General features: G+C 43.3%; 2 protein-coding genes across 3 annotated transcripts in view; one reads left to right on the top strand and one right to left on the bottom strand.

The window, feature by feature from the left end:
- Positions 1-12957, bottom strand: part of LOC119166725 (hydroxyacyl-thioester dehydratase type 2, mitochondrial) — a 48481-nt gene that overhangs the window by 14907 nt on the left and 20617 nt on the right. The gene's annotated exons all lie outside the window — the stretch shown is intronic.
- The window catches only part of LOC119166726 (unc-112-related protein), a 34588-nt gene that overhangs the window by 7067 nt on the left and 14564 nt on the right, over positions 1-12957 (top strand). For both annotated transcript variants that reach the window (XM_037418052.2, XM_037418051.2), the window contains exons 2-3: positions 3975-4133; positions 11670-11903. In XM_037418052.2, the coding sequence (XP_037273949.1) occupies positions 3995-4133; positions 11670-11903 (373 nt within the window). In that variant the 5' untranslated portion in view covers positions 3975-3994. The remainder of the gene's footprint in view (positions 1-3974; positions 4134-11669; positions 11904-12957) is intronic.

Consider the following 12957-nt stretch of genomic DNA (forward strand, 5'->3'; position numbering starts at 1 on the left):
ATTTGTTACTGGGTTCAGTTATCGCATTTACTTGCATCGCAGATGTGATGTGTTCACTGTCGGTTGTTATAGCAGTAATGTTCATTGTTTGATCCATTACAAGTGCACTCCAATAAGCGAGACGTGTGACAAATTCTTTTAGCTCACTTGTAAAGATAAAAATAAGGTTGAAAAGCACATGAATTAGCAAGGCTACCTGCAGTGTCCAGAAAATTTGCGCGTTCTGGCAGCTTTGATAGCGGCTTAAATTTTGTGTGTGATTGACACTGATGTGAGCGCATTTCTCGCACAATTCTCAACCCTACAATGCTCAGTAGTATTTGCATCACTGCACAGTTTCGGACTTTACTGGACTAAAATGACCAGACAGGTGTCATGTGATAACCTTGTACAATGTCACTGAAATAAGAACACCTGCGACCTTGATTGCAAAGCATCAGCAGAAAAATTTTGAACAGTGCAGTGAAAAGAAGTATTTCTCTTTCTTTGTGGATGCATGCTCCCGTTCTTGAGATAGGTTCTAAAAAATAATAAAATAAGAGCAAGGTTAATCAGCAAAGCTTTCACCTTCTTCGTGTTCAAAATAATGCATAATCCTTCACGAAATAACTCTGAACTTAAGCGCAGCGTAGATCCTTAGTACAATGTACTAACATCCAACAGCTGCCAATTAAGAGCAGGCCTTGCTAGACCTGCTTGCAGAAGCCGACAGCAAAACTTGGCAGCCGTGCGTAGAAGTAGTGGAACTGAACTTCTCTATTCACTTGCACACGGACATGGGCGTAGACAGAGCTGAAAAGAATTTTGAAACTGACACACGTTCTGTCTTGCTCATCTCTACACATGCAACTGAGACTGTTACTCTTGTACATGTTTTTTTATTACTTTCTGCCACCTACAGAGTAGACAAACTTGTTTAGTCTGATACGCTGACGTAGCCTAAGCAACGAAACGTTTCTCTGTTTGGTTGCGATGCTGCGGTTTCAAAACGGCAGCTGTGGGGTGTTGCTGTAACAAATACTTCGAAACATTCGTGCACGACTGTGCGGGACGTCGTTGTTTTCGTGGTTTGTGATCATGTATAGTGCATCGGTGTCGAAAGAGGCAAATACTGAAGCCTTTTACAAGTCTGGCAAACGTTATCAGTCGTTGGTGAAGTGCTTCCAGCGTGCTTAGTAATGCAGACAACGGGGATAAGGAGAGCACAAACGAAACAGATACACCGTAAATATTGTGGATAGCTCAGATGCCGATGTGAGGGCAGTGTCCGTTTGTATAGATGTTGTTTTGCCATCTGTACTGTTTGCTGCGGTGCCTAAAAAAAGAAAAAGAGCTAGCGTGACTTTAAGTGCTGTTTCATTTCACCCGCTTCATTTGAAAGGCCTCGAATATGCACAGGTAAATAGGAACGTTTGCAGAATTGGGAAAAGTGCACTTGTCGGGATGAGGCGAAACGAAGGAAAGTCAATGAGTCATAGGCGCAAACAATGTACTAGAAGGGATGTCGAACTAGTAGTGCCGTCGTTAAACTGCAATGATTGATAGGCTATCGATAAATGTAAAAAATAACCCCGTGCACCTATGATGCATGTTTACCAAAAAGAAACGTGACATGTTGTAACAAGCACTCATTAAAAACTTGTACATAGGCACTGCATGTGTTTGGTATGTTTCTAACTGCAATCTGAAAACCGTGCTGACCGCGTATTTGTTGAAAATGACGTCCCTGGAAATCTAAAATTTGCGTGTAACTGTGGCATTTAACTTGCCCTATTTCGGATGTACCTATGGCTTTTTTTGCCACAAATAAAGCTACAGTTAAATCAAGGCAGTCCTTTACAAAACAGGTGTTCAGTGGCCATATAGATACATATAATTTTCACAGTTCAAATAGAGTATTGTAGTATACCTGCAATTATAATATTCAGGGTGGTTGGATTCCCTATTGTGTACTGTCGGATTTATCATCATCAGCCTGACTACGCGCACTGCAGGCAGGGCAAAGGCTTCTTCTATGATCCGCCAATCAACCTGGACTTGTGCTTTCCGTTGCCACGTTATACCTGCGAACTTATACCTGCCATGTTATACCTGCAAATAGGCAAGTCATAGTGGTTACAGTGCTCTGCTGCTTCGCAGCCGACCACCATAACCACTATGAATTGTCGACTCCCTGGCATTGTGTATAAGAGCAGTTCTTTAGATAACGGTACGGTAAAAATCGAACTTATCAGCTGCAGTTTTGTCAGTGTGCTCCGACAGAAAAGAAAAGGTGCGTTCTAGCATAAACGCCGTCTATATATATGTTTAGAGCTGACACAAGCAGATAGCACCGTTGTTCTAATTACCTTATCTGATATACATGATTGGGGACACTGCAGTCACCCATCCAGGCCGCACAGCATAACTTGAATGCCTGCGTGTGCTGCCAACATGGGCAGAGGGGAGAGTGTCACGATACTCGGTTTACGTCTGTGCGGGCTTCAGTGTATCCTGTCTGGTGTGCAAACAGTACGTCAAGCCATATAGGCTGGTACGTGGCATCTTTCTTTATCTCGGCAGTTACTTCATAGGGCAGCTGATCGGCTTTGAAGGCATGCCCTCAAATGCAGCTTCGAATGCTCCTTTATAGAACGACCGCCTTAACCCCTTGAAGTTTACAACGATTCTGAAATATGGCTTGCCTGTAAAATTGTAGCCTTGAAACATCTGTGGGAGGGAGGGAGGGAGGGAGGGAGAAAGGAAGGAACCAAGGAAAAAAGGAAGGAAGGGAGGAAGGAAGGGAGGGAGGGAAGGACAATAACTTCATTTTGGTCCTGCGGGACAAGTCCCACTTTTTTTCACCGAATTCATGGTGCAGTTGAGGTAGCATGTTGAACTGAAAATCTTAAGTTTATGGCTGCGTTGGGTATGGGCCTCCACATTTTACCCTAGGTAAGGCTGCAGCATCGACAAAGTTGCATGACATTGTAAGCTTCATATTGTTTTTTGGGTTTGGAACATTTTCCTTCTCTGCAGGAGCGATTTAAACGTTCTTACAAAGGAGAATCTAACAAATCATCTCGATAGCTGTTTCTTTGCCATAGTTGGCAAGATGCTTTGTCAATTGGCATTGCAACCAGAGTGAGCTAAATGTTGCAGCCGTTAGGTAGTTTCATAGATAACGATAACTGCTTCCAAAATTCAAAAGCTGCTACTTTCGATATCGCCAAGCTTGTCCTTGTCAAATGTAAACTTTCTTTTCAATGATACTCATCAAAGTGTTCATATGAGCTGACCTGACAGTTCCTTTCGTTTATGTCCCTTGAAGAAGTGCAGAGACGAGTTTTGAATATTTTCAGATTGTAGACGTAGATAAAAACTCTTGTGTCGAAAATCCTAAAAAGAGTATTGTGTTTCAGATTGGAGCCCTAAAGAAAAGCACTGATGTGAAGAGTATTGTGGTACCTGGAAATGCATAGAATGTATTTGTAATACTGTAGCTTTTAAAAAGCACATTTTGTTTTGATATCGAGCGGTTGGCTTCTTAGTCATGTGTCATCACAGTGTGATGCCACAAGAATAAAAAAATCATGCAATAATAGCGGCGAATCTGTCGTCTGCTCCTGGTGCATGTAAACGAGTGAACTGTTGTCCAGCGACACCAACAGTGATTTCTGCAATCTAGGATGCGTGCAGAATGCACTGTTCACAAATTCGGTGAAACAGTGTTGACCCGTTGCAAGTCCATTACGGTGGGGCTGGTGTGCCGATGCTCAGCGATGAAACTTAAAAGTAAAATATTTTATACATGCTGTCTGAATCCAGTGTGCAGGAGGCACAAACATTACATAGCGAGGAAATGAAAAAGTTTCCTTTTGTGACGTATCAGAACCGTGTCGGTCCTTTATACAACATGTCTGCATGGCTTCGTAATGTGCTTAATGCAAAGGACACCTACTATATAGTTGTATTGTTTTTGTTTGTGTTCACAGTGTACCCACAGCTGAGCAACATGATAGCGGACGGGGTGAAAGTGGATGGCAGCTGGGAGCTGTGCATCCATGTCACCGACCTCAAGCTCGACCGCAAGCTCAGGGTCAAGGGCGACATGCACATTGGTGGCGTCATGCTTCAGCTCGTCGAATCCCTCAGTGAGTTCGTGCCGTCGGTGTGCTTTGCTTCTTTCATAACAATTTTATCGCTTTTAGCAACTCTCATGAAACCAACAAAAGGAAGTTGTGAAGCTGTGTCTGTAGTCTTTATCCAAATGTTGTAGGTTCGGCCCTTATTGGCTGAAAAGTTGCTTTTTCGTCTGCTTTAATTCAACAAAAAATGTCCTCCCCGATACTTGCAAAGACATGTAACACGTGGTAGTGTGTTCCTTACTCTAAATAAGGTTCTGAGAAGCTTGATCTCCGGGTGAAACTTAACGCATGCCTTGGGCTAAATTAGCATGAACTGTGCAGCTTGTATTTTCTCATTTCAGAGGGACAACACATGTAGTCCTGAATACACCAGGGTACAGTGACGAAAAAAGTTGAGACATCTAAACGTCATCTTTGCTTACCGCAGTCAGTGCAGCAGATGATAAAATGAAAAAGAGGTTGCAGGATGTATTTGTCGATTAAAGATTCAAGAGATGGGTGGCAAATGAAAGTGGACAGAGAAAGAACTTGTCACCAGTGACTTCCTGTCACCAGGTATTACAAAGAGACGCTCCCGCTTACCAAAGCCTTCCGGAGTGTGATAGTGTACATCAGTGCTCGTTTGTGGTTAGTGCATTAGCTATTTCTTTTTCTGGTCTCAAACAAAATATCAAGTCACATTGCCCCCCGTCCCCGCCACATCATCCACTCCACCTCCTGCCGTCTACCAGCTTGCAAAGCAACTTCTCATAGCGTAGCCTATTTTAAGTGAAAGGCCGGGCTGCCGTCTTGGAAGGATAAACCAGAGAGGGGGGGGGGGGGGGGGCACTGTTTCAGTGGGAGACAGCTGTTGTTTTTCATCAGTAAAGTTAGCCAGGAAGCAACCAAGCTGCGTGGCAACTGTGCTTGCTACTTGCCGTTTGTTCTTGGACGTACAGTGGGACAATCGACGAAAGGAAGATTAAGAAGTGACAGGAAAGACCGCTGAGCAACTTAGTCCCAACTCCTTAGTCCTTTCGTTTACTTCATTGTGGATTTAAGGTGAAATGCTGTATGAGCATTCTTATGCAGCTACTCTTGTGAATCATCTCTTGGTCATCATATCACTTGTTGGAAGGCACATTAGATTGTCAACATGTGCTTTTTTTTTTTTTTAACCAGGCAGATTAAAAAGGCTACAATAATCTGAAAATCCTGCACAGATTTTTTTACAGAAATCTCATCATAGTTGCAGATTATCGTGAGAACGATCAGGTAGTTTGGGAGTGTTAAGGTGTGTCAGAAGAAATGAAGTGGTGCGAAACAAACAAGGTATCAGTTAGTACATGTTAAAGTAGTGACACATACTTAGCAAAGCCTTTTCTGAATGAGAGGCAGTGTGTATGTTTCTCAGTGACTTTTATCGTTCAACTTTATTGGTTGGCAGTCTAACTTAAAATAGTTTCACATGACTTGTCAACTAGGCTAGATTTCAAATCATTAGTCCCTTCAAGTGCAAATAGCTGATGAGCAAGCATTTGTGATAACAGAAACGGATTTCCCTGGATGCACTGTTGTTTCTTTTGTGACAAAATTTGGGACTTTATTTTGTGGTGACTCATTTTTCGTTAATGCCTTTTGGAGCTTCTATGTGGTTCAGTAGTGGTTAAGCAGCCTGCCCGTATCAACAGGATTACTATTGCACGGCCTAGCTTGGATCTGAACACGGTGCACCTTTATGAAATAATAGCCAAGGTGTGTGGGATTGAACAGGTGCCCGCATATTCACATATTGGCAAGGCCACCTCAGGAATGTTTTTGCCATGTTGTAAGGCTGTAGCATAATCCCCAACGAACATGATGGAACGACGTTGCAGCTGTGCCGTCGGTTATTTTCTGTCACCTGTCCCGTCACACCACCGCAATGTACAAGCTCGACGACAGGTTCTTTCGCATTTGGCGGCAGTACCATTTATTTTTTTGGGCTGTCAGTCATCTTTTTTGGTCATGTCAGTGGGAGAAGGTGAAGGAAACACTCATTCCCACCCCCTCCCTTCAACGAAACAAAAGCCGGGGCAGGCAGGACGACGGGGGCAGCCGGGTGGAAACGACCGTGTCGCGCGCTGGCACTGCAACAGTCTTTAAAAAAAAAGTCGGCGTGAATTAAGGCAACTAGGGCGATGTCGCCTCTGGCGCCACTCCCAAGCTCTCTTTCTCACCAAGCGTGGATGCATGCTTGTGCTCCCACAGAGCGGCAGCAGCTTTGCAACCACAGAGAAATGCATGCTGTCCTGAATTTTAAGGTGAAAAGCTTAGATGCCTCATAAAATACTAAGGGCAGCATCATCACGAGTGATAGAAAAAAAAAAGACGATGTTACGATATGTTGCCACCCTAACATCACAGATAACCCAAATTTCCGACGTCACTAATGATGCCGCATAACATGACATCACTGAGGACATCATCACATGACATAATCACTTGGCCAAAGGGTGATAAATCATAAATGTAGTGAGATGCAGAAAGCATGTCATGCCCCTTATCTTTGAAGCAGTGCAAAATTAAGTTAGGTGCACAACGCTTTTGTAGGGAGGCAGAGTAGGATCAGTACGTCAACTGAGTAGAACCGAGTCTTTTTAGACAGACATATAAAAAACCTTTGAGTTTTTTTACCTATCTCTTTGTAATAGCTGCCGCTAAAAATGTTCTAAAAAAACTTCTTAGGCTGTAAGTGCTCTGCATCAGTGAAATCTTTTTAGCCAAAAACAGATGAATTCTGGAAACAATGAAGGCGACAGGGAAGCGGTTAGTCTCCTGTCTCCTTCACCGTTTTCGGCGCTCGTCCATTTTTGGCTGGAAACATTTCCTTGATGAGTGAGAGATCTACCACAATTCAAGTTCGCCAGTGGGCAACTGTGAAACTTACCATCGCTACTCTAGGAAAGGAAGTAACAACAGTAAGTCACAAGGTTGCAAACTGAAGAGTTACAAGTTTGGCTGCACCATTTGGTGCCACCAATGTGGCCACTCGCTTTGCTAAAAAGCTTGCTCACGGAATGAAGATGACTTTTTATGATTTGCATTTTTACGAGTTATTGTAGAAGTATACGTGATGGGTAATGCTGGTAGTGACACTCTGACATGCAAAGCCTAACCAGAGACACACAAATCAAGCAGTGCTGTGACTTCCTTGCATGCTTTACTCAACTGCTGGTGTAAAGCATTGACAGTGAGATGCTCATTAGCGTGCACTACGTTTGTAATTTTCCGTCAACGAAAACACTGAGCCCACTGAAAAAAAAAATCAACATGTATTCAGTCGAACAAACTTCCAGAAGGTCTCGCTGCTGTGAACAAATTTGGTATGCCAGTATCGGCAAGTGGCGATAGGCAGCCATTCCCATTTCCATTTTTGATAAAGTTTATTCCTCCTCCAGTATTGGCGCATTTAAAAAAGTTCGCAATACCGAAATTCTCAGATGGACGAGTCTAACAAACCTGGAGTGAAAAACAGTGAGGCAGCCACTCTATACGACACGCGTTCCACCTTGTCTGCCAGTGCCAGCCAAGAAGGCCAAGCCGAATTGGCGAAGCAAGGGTGTGCTGTCAAAGCAGCAGCAGCTGCAGACGAAGACGAGGAGATGAGGTGGTTCCTAAGGGCCAAGTAGGGGAGGGTGTAGACCCATTTTTAGAGCTTGTCCCCCTCCGAGATGGCGCCAGTCTAAGACACAAAAAAAAAACAAAAACGGAAGCTTCTTGCGGAGAAGACCCTAGAGGAGTTAAAGGGAGCAACGGAAGGGAAGCGCGAGGTCTCGGATCTGGTTAGCAGCCGGCGGCAAGATACGCAGTCAGTTCCGATTCACAAGCAAACAGCAGCGGGCCGTCTCTTGGAGTAAAATGTGTGTGTGTGTGTGTGTGTGTACGCACTCACGCAGGCGCACACGTTTGTTGGTGGTTTCGAGATGAGGTTAAGGTCGGAAGCGTCCTCTTGTAGTTTGTTCTGCACATAGATCAAGGGCGTGAAACAGTCGCGCGGCGTTAGTCACACGTCCGGTAGACTGGGTGCTTGTTTGGTTGAGAGCAGATTTCGAAGACGGGGCGGGCGCTTTAGTCGCCGTTTCGCGATTCCCTTAAAAAGCGCTTAATCCTCCAATTTCGGATCAAACTGAAGGACTGAAGTGAAAGCCTTTCTTTCTTTTACATGCATTCTGTTTCTCTGCAAATTGTTGTCCCTAAGCAAATCGACATTAATTTTAATGAAATCTCATAATTAAAAATACTAGGGCTGGTTGAGGGTACTCAAAGGAGCAAAAAATTGAAGCAAAAAGCATTTGCTAAGAAAACAATGGCTGCTTGTTTATATCATGCTTCTTTTGTTTTTGTTTTTTGCGCACACATAAAAGCTTTTTGCCACAAGTCACAACACACAAACTGCCAGCTTGCAATCCTCGTGAATGTCTTTAATGTAGGAATTTTATATTGGAAATCGCACAGTGTCCGCTTAATAACTTTTTATGAAAAAAAAAAAAAACCATGCTCGTCTTTGATTGCTTCTAATCACATTTATTAAGATTAACGCTGTTTATATTGTACTTTAGATATGTGTAGCTTTTTTTCTTTAATGAACGGCAAATGCACTGGATGGAGGCTAGCTGCAAACTGAATACTGGTTCGGAAAAAATCTCATTCATTAAAAATCGCGGTATTTGTGTATCTGTCGGCTGCCACGTGCGGATATGTTGCGAGAGCAGCAAGATAACGTGCCCTTGCTCAAAGATAGCAAGGGAGCTTACAACTGTCCTTGTAGCTAGGCCTGGACATGCCATGAAGTGTGGTGTTCCAGTGTGGAAGCTGGTGTGATGCAGAGCAAGCAAAGCAGATTGCAAACAAACTTGAGGGCCGCACAGTAGTAAATCACAGCGGATTATCTTCGAGTGCTGATAGGCACAGATAATGAAACAAGAACTCATTGGTGACCTCGCTGCAGAAGCGGGTCCTGGTTGCTTTTTTTTTTTGTCAGCTGATTTTTTTCAAGTAGCCCTTAAATGGCTTGTTCCTGGTGCAATGATTTTTTGTACTTTAGTGCTCGAACGCGGTTTGTGATAAGATGCCAAGTTAAACAAACATTCCAGTGCTTAAACACTGCAGTTGTGGTATTTCAGCTGGGAATGCTTGAGGAACTTCAATGTGGAAGCTGCCATATGAACAAATGGAAAGGTGGCCATCGATGGAGAACCTCAAAGATCTTTTTTCTTTTTCTTTTAAAAAATTTAATGATAAAACTTGCCACTCGGAAAGAGAACTATTGATTTAGTTTTGATAGGGGAAAGCATTGATTTTTATTCGGGGAACCACATGGTGTAAATTTCGTCTCAATGTAGAGTTAAGTGAATATTTTTATAAATTGGTTATATTTTTTTTTTCTCTCATGACATTTATAAACTTCAGTGGTTTGAAAATATTTTTACCACAAATATCTACTGTAGAGTAAGTACTCACTACTAAGATATTCTGACATAGCACCATACAGGGGCAGAAATGCAAACATAGTGTACTTTCCATTTATTTTACATGTTCATAAAACATTTGCTTTGATATATTAACCAAATTTGGTTTCACGCAATAAGCTATACTTTCAAAATGAATTTTCCTACGAACGTCACTCAGATGACAGTCTACAAAGTTCAGAAGGCTCCCACATAAAAAAAATTTTTTTGTCCTCAAAATATTGTAGCAGTTCAAGTAAATCAGCACACTTCTTTTTCGAGTGCATTTGGAAGACTGCCATTATGGCTGGGACGTATGGCGTGGGACGACCCACTTGCGATAGCTGAATCCTCACATAGCAGCAAGAGAACGGCCGTGTGGTCAAAATAAACCAGCAGTCTTGCAATTTAAGGGACAGGCGTAGCTGTGGCTGCTTCAGTCCACACTCCTACACCACTGTGTCATCAGTCTGCGTGCTATCACCATCGCAAGACAGATAACTGAAAGGGGTCATTGAAGATATTGCCTCTTGCGAGATTGCACCTGCATATACCTGCGCAATTTTTTGCTGCGCTTTTTTTTTATCGGCGCTATTGTGGTACACTCTACAAAGCTTGTCCGGTGGCTCCAGAAGCCTGCAGAAAAGGAGGTCATGTTTTTTTACTGCACTCCAAGGCAGAGCTTGAAAAGTGACCAGGTATTCTGGTATATTGCCCAGGTTTGGGGCGTTTTTATTTACTGCAAGTGAAGATTCTGTGCAAGAAGTGCAAGGCTTTTACCAGAAAATAAAGTTGCACCAAACTGGCCTGTAATTTTTTGTATAATAAAAGAAAATGAGTATCAAAATTGTAGGCAGCATTCGTCTAGGGTGTGATGGGGAACTCGTTTGGCAAGCGAAGAAAATCACCGAACAAAATGTACACTCTCCCACTGAAAAAACACAAAACAACAGCATCGCTTGACACTTGGGCACCCCAATCCCACACAGGTGTCGGGATGTCCATGGTTGGTAAGGGTTACCTTTCGTCCAGCAATCATCTGGCATTGACTGTGCAAGGTGATGCAAGAGCGTTCACATGTTTGCCGTTGAACTCGCATGCACGTATTTGTTTCACAAATTTCTTTTTGGCAACTATTGGCTGTAACTTGTCTATGAGGCACGATTGGGCAGCAGTCAATACTTAATAACACATTTAAACATTTTATGTTATTATATACCCCTAGCAAATGCTAAATCTCTTACACCATCTAACCTTGTTCCGGCTATTTGGGAGGAGCCATCTTTCTAGTGATTTATTCATTATAGATTCTTAAACCATTTTAAAATATATTACTAGCCAGAATAATACAGGGACAAAAAATGGTGCACACAGAATGAGTACTGGTGACTTCAAATGAGTTTTTACTTCAGTAACATGACATATCAAGTGATACCAATGACAAAAAGCATCTAAACAGGAGCATCACCGTGATAATGTATTATTGTGGTGATGTCACCGCTGTTCATATGTATTCCAGTTAAAACCAACTAGCCCAACTTTCAGCTTTAACATGAAGCTGTTTGTTTAGCAGAATTCGACATGTGAATGTAGGAAATGGAACTGTGAATACATGCCCTCATAATCGTGTGAGGATGTCATTACATACGGGAAGTATGTAACGAGGAGATGCCAAGCGAATGTCGACGGTTTGTGTGTTGCTTCCACTGTGACTAGCACTATTGACCACCTCCAGAGAGCAGTGGCTTGGCGCTGACTAGCACTCTGCATTTGCAGGTTTGATTCCTCACCTGGGAACAACTGCAGTGTTTCTCGGGGTGTATATTTAAAGTGATTAGTTCGATAACAGAGCCAACCAAGTCAAAAAGGGCAGGGATGGCTGAGAAAATGCGCTTGCACCTATTCAACTCCAGAAACCACAAGAAATGTTTTATGGAAAAACTGCTTATGAAGTGCACATTGCACTTAAACAAGCGCCAAAATTATTGCACTTCTCCTTACCTGCACTACTTCACACTTTACGCTTGAAGACTGCAGACCTACAAAGTCATCTCCCTGTACCGTCCCTGCGCAGATGTCCCAACAGACTGGTCGGACCACGCCCTCTGGTGGCCCGAGCAGAACACTTGGCTCACAAGGACAAAGTCCACACTCGACCAGTGTGGCGTCATGGCCGACGCACTGCTCCACTTCACGCCCATGCACAAGACGTTGCGCATCCAGTTTCCCGACCTGCGCATCATGGACGTCCGGACGGATTTCTCCGTCAAGACATTCTCGGCCGTCGTCAAAGTCTGCAAAGAGCTAGGTGTGTATCCCTTTGGGCTGACATTGACGTTAAGTTATCGTAAGACAATTTTATATTTTGTTAATCACCAATGTATTTGTCGCATATTGATCCAGGTCATCACGGCTTCATCTGAAGTAGTTCATCATGGAAATGATTGTGGCATGTTTACAGTAACCCCACGCATGCGCAGTGATACCTTGACTATCGACACTGTCTAATACCCGTGTCACATGGCCACCACCGAACTCTGTTAAACTCCGTCAACGTAAAGCTCCGCTAGGTAGTTCGACAGAGATGGAGTTGTATCAGTGTCACACGGCGATAAGGTTACAATAGTTGCCGCGAGGGGGCTCAGCCGGCACTGTTTCAGTTTCACAAAAGCATCCCAATTTCATCTTTAGGTGCCTTGTTGTGAATCTTCGTTATGCGGTTTTTACGAAAACATAATAATAAGTACGTCTGAATGCAACAATGTATTAGAAATTCGTTCAAGTGGAACCACATTCACTAATTGTAGCAATGCTGGCAGCGACGCTAGCCACCTTGTGCCTAACGCTATGTTTGTTTACAATTGCGCTGTGTTCGGCGACTAGTTGGTTTTCTAGCCCGTGTACCGAAGTTCTTGTGTTTCCTTCCCTCGTGAGCGCATCCCAAGTTACCCTTGAATTAGGTCTGGTCCCATTACCCATTTCTGCAGTTGTCGAAGCAGGTGACAATGATGCAGCACTGTCAGTCATTCCTCTGGCGGGCACACGCAAACACGGTGACAACAAGAACCGCACGCATGGACGATGCCGTCCACACCGCGCCAAATAAACACACGTTATGAATGACTACTGCAACAAAAAAATGTTTAATATAGCCAAAATGTATTTATTGTGGTCACTGCGGCAATTTAGTGCTCGAAATTTTTTTCTGACCTACCAATATTGTTAACGAGAGTACCTCGTTTCACTGCAAAGGAAGATCGTCGAACGTCCTTTGCGAAATGCTTCGTTTACCTTCGTTTGCTTAAGGGTTGCCGTGTGATACGGACTACATCTCCCTTGTCGTAAGGATGAAGGAGCTAAAC

This window comes from Rhipicephalus microplus, chromosome 6 (genome assembly GCF_043290135.1).
Source record: "Rhipicephalus microplus isolate Deutch F79 chromosome 6, USDA_Rmic, whole genome shotgun sequence".
Classification (NCBI taxonomy): Eukaryota; Metazoa; Arthropoda; class Arachnida; order Ixodida; family Ixodidae; genus Rhipicephalus; species Rhipicephalus microplus.